The sequence below is a fragment of the Notolepis coatsorum genome (assembly GCF_963971535.1).
Source record: "Notolepis coatsorum genome assembly, chromosome: 3".
Lineage (NCBI taxonomy): Eukaryota > Metazoa > Chordata > Actinopteri > Aulopiformes > Paralepididae > Notolepis > Notolepis coatsorum.
The window spans coordinates 202,718,421-202,735,231 of record NC_140167.1 but is presented as its reverse complement, the minus strand read 5'-3'; the positions used below and the strand labels follow the sequence as shown (position 1 = coordinate 202,735,231).

Here is a 16,811-nt window from a genome sequence, read left to right as displayed (position 1 = left end):
TGCCGGAGATCAAAGCCGCCTTTGATCAGGGAGGCTCGGAGCTTGAGTAAGAGGGCCTCGGCCTCTTCTGGCGTCGAGACGCTTTGCAGACAGTTGTCCACGTAGAAACTCCTCTCTACACTTTGTCGGACCTCCTCGTCGGCTGCTGGGTCCTCTGCGACGTGTTTTTGCAGTGTGAACGTAGCACAGCATGGGCTGCATGTGGTTCCGAAAGGGAGGACTTCCCATTGATAGATGGATGGTTGCTCATCCCCGATCCTCTCTCTCCATAAGAACCGCAGCAGGGGCTTGTCCTCTTCCACTAGTCGCACCTGCAGGAACATCCCTTTGATGTCGCCGCTGATGGCCACCTTGTTCTGGCGGAAACGTAGCAACACGCCTAGTAGAGAGGGGCCGAGTGTTGGACCGGGCAAGAGTTCTTTATTCAGATTTTGTAATCCGATCTGGTAGCTGCAGTTAAACACAATACGATCCTTGCCGTTGTGGTGGACCTTGTGGTGGGGCACGTACCATGATTCGGTCATCTGATCGGCCTCTTGAATGTCAATTTTCTTTATGTGTCCCGCTGTGATTAGCTTGTCAATCTCAGCGCGGTACACAGTGGCTTGAGCGGGGTCTCTGGCTAGACGCCGCTCGGTGTTCAGTAGATATCGCTCCGTCGCTTCTTTTGAGGCGTGGAAGGTGGGCATACCCTCTCGCCTCAAGAGTGGAGTTGCGTATCTCATCACTCCATTGACCTCGACTCTCTTTGTCCTCTGCTCGAGGAGGGCTATGGCATAAATGTCTTCCTTGGAACGAATGTGTTTCTTTTCGTTCTTAAAGGGCATTGTCTCTAGTGTCCATAGCCTCTCGACGTGCTGTAAGAGGGTGGTGTCTTCTTCTGTCACTCTGGAGTGGAGGCAGCGAGTGGCTGCTGGTCGGTTGGGAGACCTGGAGAGGGGGCCTTGTAGTGTCCATCCTAGGCGGGTCTCGACTGCTGCTGGACAGCCTCTGGGCCCGATGTGGACCCTGTCCGTTGGGACGATGAGGTGTGCGTGGTCGGATCCTATGAGCAGGGTCGGGGTGGCGCCGTCGATGAGCGGTATAGGTAGTTGACGCAGGTGCACGTATTTTTCCATCAGCTTGGGGATGGGGTAGGTGTACCGCGACAGGCCTATGTCTTGGCTGGTGAAAGCGTTAGTGATCCTATACCGCCTCTCTGGCTGCCCGCTTGCTGCGATAGTGAAGGAGACGTTCTCACCCTTTATTGTCTTCAGGTCTCTTCTTATAGTACGAATTGTCATCGTTTCTTCGCTCCCCCGCAGACCCAGCTGGGCTGCAGCGGATGCGAGGAGGAGAGTCTTCTCTGACCCGTCGTCAAGGACTGCGTAAGTGTCCATGATCTTGTCCTCGTAGCTTAATGTCACTTTCAAGAGCACTCGGGAGCTCCCGCTGCTGGCGGGGTCAATATACATGACGCTTACTCTGGTGCTGCTTGGGGGTGCGAGTTTCTTCCTGTTGCTGTCATGCAAGACGTCCAAGTGGGCGCCGTCACACCGGCTGCACCTCTTCTTCAAGCGGCACTCGGCTGCCATACGGCTGCGCGCACAGCGGTAGCAGCGGCGGTTGGACTTTATCCATTGACTCACCTCGTCGGCGGTCATCTTCTTGAAAGTGTCACATTGTGACAGCCAATGTTCTTTCTCGCAGTACTGGCATACAATCTTCCACTTCTCTTTCGTCGAGGGGGTGTTGTGGTTCTTGTTCCGCGGTACTGATTCGGCTTGGCGCATGACGGTCACCAGCCTGCGGTTATCGTTGGATCTCCGAGGTCCATCTCTGGGGCTTGGTCCACTCCGCACGAACGTATCCAGTCGTAGGCTGCTGACTTCTCTCGCGAGGAAGTCGGCCAGGTCTAGGAGGGATGGCTCGGGACCGTCGGGATCACGGTGGTCTCTTTGCCGCCTGAATCGCTCTTGTCGGGCGGGAGGGAGCTTCTCTAATATCCTTTCTACATTAGAGTTAGTGTACAGTTCGTTTCTACCCTTTTCCTTTTGGGACCCCAGCATCCCTACCAGGGATTGTACCTTGATAGAGAGGTCATACAATGAGCGATTGTCTGTGGCTGGGGGGAGACGGTCAATATTCCTTATCTCTTGTATCATGTAGTCCCATATGCGTCCATAACGCTGGTCGAGGGCTACTAGAGCCGCGGTGTATGGGGTACTTGAGTTGGAATATGCCAGCGCTATATTATGCGCTCTGGGCACCTTCAGGTGCTTGAGGAGGATAGCATATTTGTACGACTCATCAGGGACGTCGGACATCATAGTCTCTAAGCACATCCGTAATTCCGTGTACTGTGCTCTGTCCTCGTGCGTAAAATCCGGGAACGTCGGTGTGCCAAGGTACGATGCCATGGATGGCTGGCACATCGGTGAGCGTTGGGGGAGAGGCCTCCTGGACGAGTCTCCCCGTACGTGTTGTCGTGGGCTGGTACTTGGTGGGTACCAAAGCCCGGGTACCCAGGTGCTGTTCCTCGGGGCTGGCTGTGCGTCAAACTCACCCTTGAGTTGAGTCGGGGGTCTGTAACGCAGGGCCTCGGGGGTAAAGTCTGGGCTGTACTGGACCTCCTGGTCCTGTGGAGTACGATGCTGCTGGTGGGCTTGACCTTCCTCCTCTTCCTCTTCCTCTGCTAGGTCTTCTAGATCTTGGAGTCGTCTATTCAGTCTCTCGGCGGCATAGGCCGGTTCTTCCCGGTTGCTGGGTCTCGCATGGACCGGTCGGGGAGGGGGTTCGGAGACGTGGATAGGCTCCCTCTGTTGGCCGGGCTCCGGGTCACTTGGTCGGGTAGGGGAAGGCGCCCTAGACCCTTGTCGTGACGATGCCCTGGAGCTCCGTGCGGAGAGAGGGGGTGTCGCCCTGGCAATCAGTTGCTCCATTATCTGCGCTTGTAGCCGGTCGCGCTCTGCTTCGCGCTTGATGTGAGCGAGGTCGCGCTCTGCTTCGCGCTAGGCTTGGGCTGCGTCGCGCTGTGCATTGGCGGCGTCGCGCTGTGCATCGGCGGCGGCGCGCTGGGCATCGGCGCGGTCTCTTTCAATATTCTCTTCCGTCTGGAGGCGTCTGGTCTCCAGGCGTATGCGGTCGTCATCACTCCTTTGCTGCGCCTGGAAGCGCTCTCGCTGGGTTGCAGAGTGTTCGCGTTCACTAAGGGCTTGCGCTTGGAGTTGTGCGTGAAGGCGCTCTCTTTGGTCTGCAGATTGTTCGCGCTCACTCAGTTGTTGAGCCTGCAGGCGTTCTCTTTCCATGGTAGAGTGTTCGCGCTCACTTAGCTGTTGCGCCCGGAGGCGCTCTTGTTCCATGGAAGAATGTTCGCGCTCGCTAAGCATCTGTGCTTGGAGTCGATCGCGTTCAGTGGAGGCTGCCAGGGTGGCGATGAATGCCTGCGCCAGCATCTTGTCCGCCTCGCTGGGGGAAGACACTGATGGAGGTGATCGGCTTCTGACAGTGCTCGTTGGAGATCCGTTCTCCTGGCGCGCTCCGAGGAGGTCTATCTCCTGGGCGCGCTTCTCTTCTGGTAGTGGGTCGGGTTCCGTCCCTGGAGCGCTTTCTTTATCCTGGAGCTCTCCGGGGACCGTCCCGTTGCCGTTGTCGGGGGGTATAGTCATGTCATGTCCCTCCTGGTCCCCCCCGTGAGCTTGGTCAGTTACGTTAGAACCCACTAGGGTCTCTACTGGCAAGGTCGCCTGGTCGGTAGGGTTTGACATGCTTTTACTATCCGTTTTTCCCGCATTTAACGTCTGTATAAAGCTAGGTATTAGACTGGCAGCGTAGTCCTCTAGGTAAGGAGGTGGCTGACGTCTGCGCTGCGGGCGTTCTAGCTTAGGAGAGCCGTTTGTGGAGTGTTCACCGCTGGCCATGGTTAATATCAATATTATATTTAGATATTACACTGATATTCCTCCGGCTCGAAGGACCAATTGTAACTGAGGGGTACAATTCCCTGACTGTATTGAGAGTATGGTATCATTAAACCACTACTTAGTTATGTACTTTAATTACTGGCCATACAGTACACGGTATATCTGGTGAACACCCACACAAGAATACGGCTTAACAAAGAAAGTTCTATTTGGAAGTATTTATTATTAGAGCAGCAACAATAGGTTACAATATTGAGAATTATGAATTGCGCTTATATGGCGAAGAACACTTAAGTAGGTCAAGAGCGTAAGTCCATGAGCATCATAAGATGGGTATAACTGACACCACCTGTAGCATAAGAATTACATAAGGCACACTCGTAGTCAGCTGGAGATACTAAGGGGGTTCCCTCCGGTTGTAAGCCAGCAGGGGAGAGGAATGGTCGGGAGCAAAGTCTGGATCAACGAGGAATAAAGAGACTCCAGATACAGGAGACAGTGCAATAATCCTTTGGTCCGTAGACAAAGCAACAGCTATACTCCGGTATGCAAGACAGCATGTAGGAAAGCTAGCCAGCCTCTGTGGGTCCTAGAGGCGGGCTCGATGGTGCTCCTCACAGGGTAGATCCCACACAGCAGTGGGGTAGACGGTTCTCTGCTCCAGCAACCACAGTACCAAAGCAATATAATCCAGCCGGAAAAGGCTCTGCATTCGCCGGTGTAGGTTCTCCGGTGTACATATCCAACGGTTCTCGTCTAGGACTCCTCGGATGGCGGCACGAGTTTAGGCCGCCCAGCCTGGATAAGTGCACTAGTTCGGTACGACGAACCGGTGGTAATGCTGGTCACTGTAGAACGGTAGCCGCACGATACACTATAAATAATAGACTATTACTTTACAATAGAATAAGTCGAACTCGACGATACAGCGTTAAACTCTGACACTTTAGCTATCTATTCGCACGCGGTTCTCAAGGCTCTATTTAGGGGCAAAAGGGGCCCACTTCACGGCACGTTGTATCGTGGTGAAGGCTTCAACGTTTTGGTCCACCAGGTTTTAGGCTAAGAATGCTTCTGTATCCACCTGCGACGTATTTATACGTAAGGTGAATAATCTAGTGCCAACCTCAGTTCTGTCTCGTATTACTGCGCAAACCTGGACATGTTGAGACATGTCTTAGCGGTAGCTTTGAACCTGCCATTGGGGGTATGGCCGTTGGCGCCTAGGGGTCGCTGTCCAATAGGAGAACGAATATTATGGTCTGGCCTGTACCTAGGTAAAGGGATATTCCGTGTATATATACAAAGAATATACAAGGGATATCAGACGATATACAAATATTATACAATATATCTCAAGTAATAAATATATATATTCGGTTTAATCTGACCCTTTGTAACAATAATAATAATAATAATAATAATAATAATAATAATAATAATAATAATAATAATAATAATAATAATAATAATAATAATAATAATAATAATCATAATAACAATAATAATAATAATAATCATAATAATGATACGCATGAGGTACCGGGTTCGAATCCGGCTGTCGGCGTTGCCTCCGGCTTGGGCCGGCCGTCATACTAACTCAATTGGCAGAGTTAGCGGGTGGGAAGTCGAAGGGTGGTAATCTGGTCGTTGTGAACAGCGACTCCTACAGGTCGGTTGGGGCGCCTGCACAGCGATGCATCCTAGAACCGAGAGATGTCCACACCCCTAATATAAATGCACCGTTTACCATTTCTACATGAACCCCTCCACCGCACGACGTCTGTACGTGTCCTCGTGGTCACCGGCCCTCTTACCGCTCGTCTTGGTTCCTCCGGGGGAGGGCGTCCCGGCGTGGCTCTCGATCCAGTCCCAGCCGCTGTCGCAGTGGGTGCGGATCTGCTCCAGCATGTGCAGCACCCTCATCTCCCTGCGCGCCTGGCCCTCGTCCTGCTGGGCGTAGATGATGTTGTGCAGGGCGGCGCTGGCTCTGGACTTGGCCTCGCGGCTGCACCCCCCTGCGCCCCCCCCGTTGGTCTCCCCCGCCGCCGCCGCGCCCCCCGGGGCTTCGTGCAGGATCTGCACCAGGAGGGGCACGCAGCCGGACTTGCGCATGGCGACGCAGCTGTCCTGGGAGCTGGACATGGCCAGGAGGGTGCGGGACATCTCCTCTTTGTCCCGATTGGCCAGCATGGACAAGAGCCAGAAGACCATCTCCACCTGGCGGGTAGGAATGGACCAAAACAGGCATTTTCTTTCATTATTATTATTATTATTATTATTATTATTATTATTATTATTATTATTATTATTATTATTATTATTATTATTATTATTATTATTATTATTATTATTATTATTATTATTATTATTATTATTATTTTTTTTTTAACCTTTATATAACCAGACAGGTCAAGAACAAATTCTTATTTTCAGTGACGGCCTGGCGAGAGGAAAACAAAGGTCCCCTCAAAAGGGTAATAGGTAGTGATGCACGATATATCGGCCGCCGTTTTTTTACACATCGGTATCGGTCCGATATCAAGATAGGGCCGATATTAAAATTATTATAATTTTTTTTTATAATCTTTTTTTTACATGTTTTGGCCTTAAATAGTTAAACAAATATCAGTAATTTCTGAAAATAAGTTTAAAAAAAAATGCATCATAAAAAAGTTTTTTCTATACAGAGATATCGACATCGGTATCGGCCAGAACAGAAATATTAATATCGGTTATCGGTATCGGCCACAATGATCACATCGGTGCATCACTAGTAATAGGGAAAGGGGACAAAAAATCATTTAATAAAATAAAATAGAAGAGAGACAGATGGTACAAACATCACAGAGGGATGGGAAATGGTTAAAACACACATCACACAAACAACCAAATTAAATTACATACATGAAGCAGAACAGTCAAATTACAGTTAAAAGGCTGGGTGACGGTTGCAGCAGTCAACATATTATATACTTTTAACAGGTGAGGGAGTGGAGCTGGTCGAGGGGGTGGCAGAGAGGGGGATGAGAAGGAAGCAGGACGCTGTCCTTGAGGACCCCTCCCACCCCCTCTCTGAGGAGCATGTTCAGCCACAGGACCTTAATGAGTATATTTGTTTCTCTGGCCGAACTAACGTTAGCGTTATTAATACTGCGGCCGCTCTTTATTTAAAAACAGTCAATCAAATCACCATCAATGGAAAATGAACCCGCCCATACCCATGCTGATTGGTCTTTATGCGAGACTAGAAAGCGGGGATCTTTGATTAAACACCTGCTATCAGAAGAATAGACAGTTTTTACTTTAACTTTTTAGTACTTGAGTACATTTAAAAGTAGACACTTTTAAAACTTTTACTCAAGTGTGTTTTTAGCCAGATACTCTGACTTTTACTTGAGTACGATTTTGAGACGGTACCCATACTTTCACTTAAGTATAATTTCTGGGTACTTTTTACACCCCTGACTAAAATATCTATGTGTGCAAATAAATATTGTATCAATATGGTAGTCAAATGTTCAAATCAAACTACAGTTTACAAACAGTACTTATTTTGACCTCCTTGCCGTGAATAAGTGTTCGTCACGTGATCGACAGGCTGTCGTGGACATGATAGATCGCAGTACCTTGCTTCCTCCGTCTCCAGGTGCTTCCAAGCCAGCAGCAATAGAGGACACGCTCTCTGCCTCACCAGCAGGGGTCTTCTCAGAGCCCATGATCTACACAGCAATGGAGAAGAAGAGAGATGTGGCATTGAGCTGCTTTGTGTCAACAAGGGCTAAGTGGCACCTAGTCCTCTCTTTGTCTAGTGGTAGTCAGTTAATTATGAGGGGATTGCTTTGAATCGTCTGCATGAGGACAATCATTTATCGTCCTTCAGGCTCTCGAGAAAATGTATTCCGGCTTTCATTATACAGGCGCAGATCAGACGAGCAAGTGTCTCTTTTACACACAGTTTTTAATTCAAATTCCAGGTTAGACAGGGCTTTGGTAAGGATGGCTTCACAAAGCATCTTAGATCCCAGAACACCACTGGATTGGGAAATACACTAAAAACACATCAAACGTGATATCAAATGCTCTACAGAATGATTTAATAAAGAGTTGTACAAATATCTTTCAGTTCAAGAAACTGTATAAAGAAAGAACATTTAGACTTTATGAAGTTGAGGGGTAATAGCTTTCCCTTTGACTGTTTTTCTTTTATTATTATTTTCTCTCCTGTTAATGTAAGTATTGCTTGTTAAATATGAGTAATTGACAGACCATCTATTTATTTTGTTTATGTATTGTTTTGTGTAAGGGGGCAGGTAAAATACGATTTTCTTTTCCCTGCTCCTTTTTGCTCATGGAATGTATACAAATTGAGAGGTGCTTTTTATTATGAAATCATGCTGTTGTGCTTTTGTGGAGCTGTGCATTGCCATGAACAGAACAAATTAAAATTAAATTAAATTAAATTAAATATATTGGATAACTGAATTGGAGGATTGGCACAGAATTCCTCTTCAGATGGATGAAAACAGGAGTGACCTATATTTTTGCTGCCCGCTTTCCGCTCACTATCCAAAGGTATTTAGCACAGTCTGTGTAGATATATACAACTAGATGACTCACCTGCGCTGCCGGCCCACGGAGACCGACGTTGCCACATGGCGGCCATCTTGCGTAGGTGGAGCACGCCCACTCATAACATGCATGTACTATTGAAATAACCATAGCTTGCTCAATTTTCAACCGTTTGGTTTGTTAAACACGTCAGAGATGTAGTTATCATACTGCATACTTATAATGGACTTTCCATTATATAATGGTATTTTATTCTAATATTATTTGTATTATTTGCACAATCGAAGCGGGCATGGCCACCTTCATTTCACTATATGTCTTGTGTATGTATGTGATGAATAAACCTCTTGAATCTTGAATCATATGAAAAATAATAATAAATTCTTCAAAGCAAGAATCATAGCCACGTTAATAACGTTTGTAATAAACCAAACTTGTTTATAAATCCATCAAGATTTCAGCGAGTTAAGAGTATTTTAGTTTGTGCAGATCATCACCTTAAAGCAGTAGTTCACTCAAGCAAGATGGCCGCCGGTGAACTACGCGGGAGACTCCGCCTTGAGCCATCTAGTGTTTATATATCTATGGTCTGTACCAGCTAGGCCTCCCCCCACTTGAGCTGAAGAAGAGCGGGGAAGGATGCTATTGTCAACAGACCGCAAGCTGCTATTAATACATTTCACCTCACATCCCGATTGTTAATCGTCTGCCCTCTAGAATCTAGATAGACACATATTATCTCTCCTTTCATAAGGTATCAGCTGTGGACTCCCAGCGCAGAGGCCATCTCCCTCATTTGCATTCGACAAACCAATTGGCTCCATCGCAAATCCTAAGAGAGTCATCTATCAAAGCTTCCACCCCCCCCCCCCCCCCCCCATCCTATCACCATGGCAACCCCTTGGTGTGTGTGTGTGTGTGTGTGTGTGTGTGTGTGTGTGTGTGTGTGTGTGTGTGTGTGTGTGTGTGCCCGATCATGCCAAAGACTCACTTGCAGACAAAGGGGGAGGGGCTACAGACAGTACAGACATAGACTGGTCTGAAAAAGCCCACTGTGACCAGTGAGGTGTTATCTAATAACTAATAACTAATAACTAATAACAAGAGAGACACGGGCGACACGTGTCACGCTCTGTCTCACAACGGATTGTACCCCGTTACGTAACGGCGACCGTCGGTTGTGTGATAGTAAAGGGTTAACCTTCTGCCGTGTCGGCAGTGAAAGGGTTAATTGCTATTCTGAAAAGGCGTTAGATGCGATGCGCGAGGTCCGCCCGCGTGCCTGCGCTGCAAAATGGATGACAATGACGTTGAAATCAACATGCAGTGTTTCCCCCGGTGCAGCGTCCCCCCCCCCCCCCCCCCCCCCCCCCCTCGACACATCCAACCTTGTGTCAAGGAGCTCATTGCTATTCTGGTGTGGAACCCGCCGGTGGAGAGAATGAAGAGAAGGTTGGTGTCTGGAGAGACACTCACACGGTGCCAAGCATGCAGTGGCTGAGCCCACACGCTATGGTAACACGCTAAAGAACCCACCCCTGGAGCAGCCAATCGCAGCGGAGCTCAGCGTGCCTCAAAGCCCCAGTTATCGCTCTGCATAGCAACCTGCCAGCGCCAGAGCAGAGGACGACCGGGGGGGGGGGGGGGGATGGACGGACGAGGGGGAGAGAGAGAGAGAGAGAGAGAGAGAGAGAGAGAGAGAGAGAGAGAGAGAGAGAGAGAGGGACACAGATGGACAGAGTGAGAGAGAGAGTGGTAGAGACACAGATGGATAGAGTGAGAGACAAAGAGAGAGAGAGAGCAAGAGAGAGTGGTAGAGAGACACAGACAGAGAGAGAGAGAGAGAGAGAGAGAGAGAGACAGAGAGACAGAGAGAGAGTGGTAGAGACACAGACGGATAGAGTGAGAGACAATGAGAGAGAGAGAGAGAGAGAGAGCGAGAGAGAGAGAGAGAGAGAGAGAGAGAGAGAGAGCAGTAGCTCAGCTCTGTCAGCTCAAGGTTAATATAATAAAGGGTTTACAGTACGGGACACACAGCACCAGTAATACTCAAGGTTAATATAATAAAGGGTTTACAGTACGGGACACACAGCACCAGTAATACTCAAGGTTAATATAATAAAGGGTTTACAGTACGGGACACACAGCACCAGTAATACTCAAGGTTAATATAATAAAGGGTTTACAGTACGGGACACACAGCACCAGTAATACTCAAGGTTAATATAATAAAGGGTTTACAGTACGGGACACACAGCACCAGTAATACTCAAGGTTAATATAATAAAGGGTTTACAGTACGGGACACACAGCACCAGTAATACTCAAGGTTAATATAATAAAGGGTTTACAGTACGGGACACACAGCACCAGTAATACTCAAGGTTAATATAATAAAGGGTTTACAGTACGGGACACACAGCACCAGTAATACTCAAGGTTAATATAATAAAGGGTTTACAGTACGGGACACACAGCACCAGTAATACTCAAGGTTAATATAATAAAGGGTTTACAGTACGGGACACACAGCACCAGTAATACTGACTGTGGTCAGGACTCTGCTGCACGACAGCTGCTCCTCAGAGCTGCTACCTTTACCAGCGGCCATCAGGCTCCACAACAGAGGCCGCTGCCAGACATCCAACTACTAGGAACCTCTAGGGCTGTAACGGTACACGGTTTTGAAGTCAAGGTTCGGTACAGGTTTTCGGTACAGTGGGGGAACGTTTGGCTTTCCATGTTCCACTCAGGGGTGATGTAGTGTGCAGTAACTAATTGTACTTGTAGGGCTGTCAACAAATATTCACTATCGAAATTAATAATCGTCGTTAGTGATTAACATACCGTTGTATTCGTTCGGTACACCACAGCCGTTCAGTACGGTACGGTACACACTGAAACTTGTTCGGTTCGGTACGGATACGTGTCCCTTTACACCCCTAGAACCTAGTAGCTGACTCCCACCTAAAAGGACAATACCTTATGCATACCGCACGTTATGTGAATACTGTATACTTCATCACCGTGCTATGAAGGGTGCTATATAAATAAAGGTCATTCATTCATTCATTCATCATATATTTAGCATTTTAGCATTTTTAGATTATATATTCGATTAGATTTAGATTATTTACATTTACATTTAGTCATTTAGCTGACGCTTTTATCCAAAGCGACTTACAAGTTCTGTACGACAAGTCATCAGGAAGGGCACAACTCTATCAGCTGAGTAACAATGTTCAGGATTATTAGATTATATATTGCATATATTTAGCATTTTTATTATATATTAGATTAGATTTAGATGATTGGATTATTAGATTATATATTGTAACTATTTATTGTAGGGCAAATATAACAGAGAGGGCAGACATACCCTCATCTCGCACCTTGTTGCCCATATGCACATGTCCAGAGTTAATTATATTGATTTGTTATATTGTTTACACTGCTTTTTTATTCTATTTTATTTTTACATCTCCACTGTACTATAATTATGTCCCCTGTACCATGTCTTATACAACCTGTACCCCCCCCCCCCCTCCCCCATGCTGCTATGATGCCTGAATTTCCCCAAGGGGATCAATAAAGGAATATCTTATCTTATCTTACATTGTGCAATGTCACACTATTATTTCATATGAAAGGGAAGACAAATCTAATCACATAGGGTTAATATCATATTATGATATTAACTCCATGTGATTCGATTTTTAGGATGAAATAAAAAGGTCAAATCTGTCTCACAGTGTACTACTACTGAGGAGTGATTCATCATCACGTCTATTTTGAAGCTTCATTTTGGGGGAAACATGCTGAGTTAACAGACTGCTGAATAATTAAACGGGGCAGAAGATCTGGGATTCGTGGGTAGAATCTGCAACGTTTCAAACGCACTGTATAAGATGTTTCCCATGTTATTGTTTGGCTTTCACTCTATAGGTCAAAGGTCATTCTGTGTTCAGCCCAGTGAATTAGCAGTGACCTCAACTGAGATGTTTTACGTTGATACATCCAGACCGGTTCATAATTGATGGCTTCTAACTAAGCAGGAACGCCCCCCCCCCCCCCACACCCTCCCCCACCTTCACTTCCTGCCTAAGGAAATGACGAGTTACTGATCTGAATACAAAACATTACTTGTTCGCTATATCACACCTGACATGTAGATTCCTTCCATTGTACCCGTTTCACCAAATTCACAAAGCCTGTGTGTTGTTTTGTTGTCCTTGGGAGACAAAGTATGTTTCCCCCTCATCTGTCTGTTCCTTATACATATTTAATGACTGGGAGCAGCTTGTGGTTCTCCAGGCACAACACTGAATATTAAACCTAAATCCAACATGGCGCGCCTGTGTTGCTCCTCCGTGATCAGAAGCGATGCGACTTTAAAGCGCTGCCAACATCTGAGTCCCCCCGTCAGTCTCTTTGCAGCGCGCGCCTGCGTTGGCATCAAGGAACGCCGCGCTGTGTGCTGTTTCCTGTACTGTACATCCCCACAGTGGATATCAATATTTCAACGCATTCCATAAAACATTCAGTGCCGCGTTGACAAGAGGAGAGTGAGGAATAAGAGGGAGGGGCCGATGAAGCTTGCCAAGGGATCGACGAGGAAGGACCGACGACATGATGGATGCGGCGAATTCACAGATACCCCACTAAAAACACATCTTAATAAATCTCCCTGTAATGACAGTCAACTGGTTTGCTTTTCATGTTTTATTGTCCCAGGGGGGTTCTGGTGGGGACTGTTGTAGAGTGCCGGCTAAGGCTGTTTCCCCGAAGCCTGTTTTTGGGATTCGAACTTCGTCAGGGTTTTTCGAACGGACGTTCGAACCTTAATTTTTAATAATTTTTTTTTTTTTCAATATTTCTTATTTTAAAATTATTATTCTTATATTTTTTTTATCCCCAAACTAAATCCTCAATTTGAATAAAGTGATTAATCTGATTAAATGCGTCTTTTTTATTTTATTAAATCAACTTTCCAGCGCCAGGGAGAAGCCCCAACCCAACTAAATCAATTCGTTTTTAGATTCAGATTGTTTTTAGTAATACTGTGCACGAGCATTACACTAGAGGTTCCAGTAGTGGGCAGCTTGAATTGCCAGGTCCTAGAACCAGCGCTTTGGGGAGATCTTTTATTTTTAGAGCATTAACTCTGTGGAATGGCCTGCCTCGGAACCTCCGCTGCATTTACAGTAGATTCACTTTTAAAAAGAATCTTAAATTGTTTTTAAATTGTTTTTAACACTGTAAAGTAATTTTTTGTTTTTGTTTTACACTAATCTAATTTTAGCTATATTAATTGTTACAGTAGGTTCATTATGCATTGTGTGTACTGACTTTGAATAATTTTGTTTTTTGCAATAGTGATTGTTTTTGTGTGTTTTTTTGTGTGTGGACCCCAGGAAGACTAGCTGGTTGCTATCGCACCAGCTAATGGGGATCCCTAATAAAATCAAATCAAATCAAATCAAACTAAATCAATTAAATCAACTTTCTTTAATGAATATAACTTATCAGTTTTTTTAATACTATAATATTAGTGTAGCTTAATCTTTAATAATATATATTTTTTTTTTTATTAAAAAAAAAAAAAAAAAAAAACATGTTGATTTAGAATTCGAATGCCAACGTAACAAACGAAGGTTCGAAGGTTCGAACGTTTGGGCTCAGCCCTAGAGTGTCTACACCAACCTGTATCTTTGTTTCTATGCATCATGTGTGGAATCACTGGCCCAGACGCGTGAATATTAACTCTTTCAGTGCCACTTCTCGGTTTTTTTTTATAGGTGGTTGCGTGCCACTCACGAGATTTCTCGGAATTATTATTATTATTATTTTTTTGCGATCTGAAAAATTATTGCATCACCCGAGCCTACCCGAGTATAGCCGAGCTGCGCCGGTGATCACTGTGGAAAAAAGCGCCCCCTGTCGTCTCCCAGATGACATAAGTGATTTTGGAATGGACTCAATGAAAATTAATGGGGAAAAAAATCCGGTACTCCACATTTTCCAGTTCACTGATCCAGCCGGGGTTACCACAGTTCATTCTGGAGCCTCAGATCCCCGCGGATCATGGAGATCTTCAGTGTCGCGTTGGATCCATACACGTATCGATTTTTTCGAATGGTGATCAGGAATTGGAATATACCAGTTGGATACCATCTGATGTCAGGTAAGGACTCTATGCAGTGGCGGCCGCTGGCGCTGGTGCCTTGTAGGTCGCAGTTCTCGTTAATAGGTCGAGTTGAAAATGTAATGCTCTGAGATGCTCTGGAGCAAATGTTTGGTAAAAAAAAGCCCAACACAAACACGCACAGCTCTCTCTCTCTCTCTCGCTCTCTCTCTCTCTCTCTCAGATGATGTCAGATCCATTCAATAATAAACACATTTGTAAAGCTCGTTATTTTAAACAAGTTACCATTCATTGTCTGAGTGGTTATGTCCCACATGCGGCGAAATTAGAGAGAGAGAGAGAGAGAGAGAGAGCGAGAGAGAGAGAGCGAGAGAGAGAGCATTTTAGTAAAGTTACATTTTCAACAAGATTGCTGCTATTTAAACACTTCATGGAAACGGGGTAACGTTAACCTTATGTCGACTGTAGTATTGTATGACCTCGACATAACGTTTAAACGTTAACGTTACTCCGTTTCCATGAAGTAATTATAAAAGTGGCCAGCTAAGATAACGGAGCTAACAGCTAGCAGTAGCTACGTTATGCGGCATCAGTAGACAACGTATCATGTATTAAACTAGAGTTAAGATCGCTAATCTACCTTGTTGTTGGCTTGTTGATAAAGTATATCCACTCCATGGCATTGTCCATCCAGCCTGTGTTGATGTCCATCCATTGTTGTCCCTCCGCATCCATATAGCTTGTTGTTAGCCAACAAGCTGTGTGAGTGAAGAGCTGTGTCTTTGTCCATTTCCGCCTCGAACAGCCTGCAAACTACCTGGCGTTCTATCGCCATGCTCTAAGACAAACTCTAACCTTAACCAACTTTGAAAGAGTGCCTAAGCTTAACAGTCTAAAGAACTTGCAGTCACGGTACGCTCGTCTAAGACAAACAGCTGCCTGCATCATTCTCACAACAACACAACTATCTATTCTCCACCGACCAACCTAGGAATAACCTAGAAATTGGATTCGGCCAATCAGAGATCGTCTCTGTGAAATTCTGCTACGGAAAAAAATACTGGCGTCGGCCAATCAGAGAGCGTCTCTGCGAAATGCGGCTACAGATATTCTTGACGCTACTGGCTAGACCGCTTCAAATCGCGCCCGGATTCCAACATAATAGTCATATTTCAACGCACAACGCGTTATGCACTGATTGGCTGTGACGGATACAGCGATCAAACTGTGACGCGCACTCAGAGCGCTATCGCGTATAGCCCGGGCCGAGAAATACGAAAAAATAAAAAAAATAAAAAAAACGTGATGTCACTTCCTGCTTTGGAAAACAAGTGTTTTTTAATTGCGATAATAACGTTATATTGTGCATTGGAAACACAAACATACTTAAAATGAGTAAATATTATTAATTTTAAACATGTTTATATTATTTATAGGGCTATAAAACTAAAAACTAAAAACTTATTTTTCTTGTTCTGTCATATAACCAGGGTAGGGACTGAGGGGGGGCGGCGCCCGAGCGCCCCTAGTGGCGAGCCGCCACTGACTCTATGTTATCAGTGGTAGGATAATCGGAGTAAGTTTGATGAAGTTATAAGCTGTTTTGTGAAATGTCTTCTTTCGGTTTCACTGTAAAAGTCTGTGAGGAAATCAACGGAGCGATTATCAGTGCGCGGCCGTAATGTGCTTGCGTGCACGTATAATATTGATCATCTAGCGTTTATTTGAAAACGATTCATAAAAAGGCAGACGAATATCAACGTTGTGGAATATTCCACTAAAAGACGATTTTCATAGAATGCTCCAGAATGAGCTGTTTTTTATATCAAAACGGGGGCTTTTCTAACTGCTCTGAAATGGAAACGACGCGATAAAAAAACAATCTGCCTTCACAGCACTGACTGGAAAATAGTCTTTGATAATGCGATGGGCAGATTAGACACATAGCCATAATTTAAAACATAGATTAGGCGATATTAACGTTAACATTGGCGCCGATGGTGGCATTCAAGCGGTAAAACGGAAAACCAGGCGTGGCACTGAAAGAGTTAAAGGCAACCAACTTGTGTTCAGCTTTTCGTTCAGCGTTTCTCTGATTGGCCACACGGCCAATCAATCAATCCACTAGCACACGCCCTTGCGGCAAGAGAGACGCGGCGGCAGAAGCGCTGGTCGAACCAGCGGTGTTCTGT

General features: G+C 45.8%; 1 protein-coding gene across 1 annotated transcript in view; it reads right to left on the bottom strand.

Annotated features, from left to right (window-relative positions):
- apc2 (APC regulator of WNT signaling pathway 2) overlaps nt 1–16,811 on the bottom strand; it is a gene marked incomplete at both ends in the record, with an annotated part of 73,389 nt that overhangs the window by 17,553 nt on the left and 39,025 nt on the right. Inside the window, 2 exon segments of the mRNA XM_084311508.1 lie at nt 5,720–6,122; nt 7,532–7,624. Coding sequence (XP_084167634.1) covers nt 5,720–6,122; nt 7,532–7,624 — 496 coding nt within the window.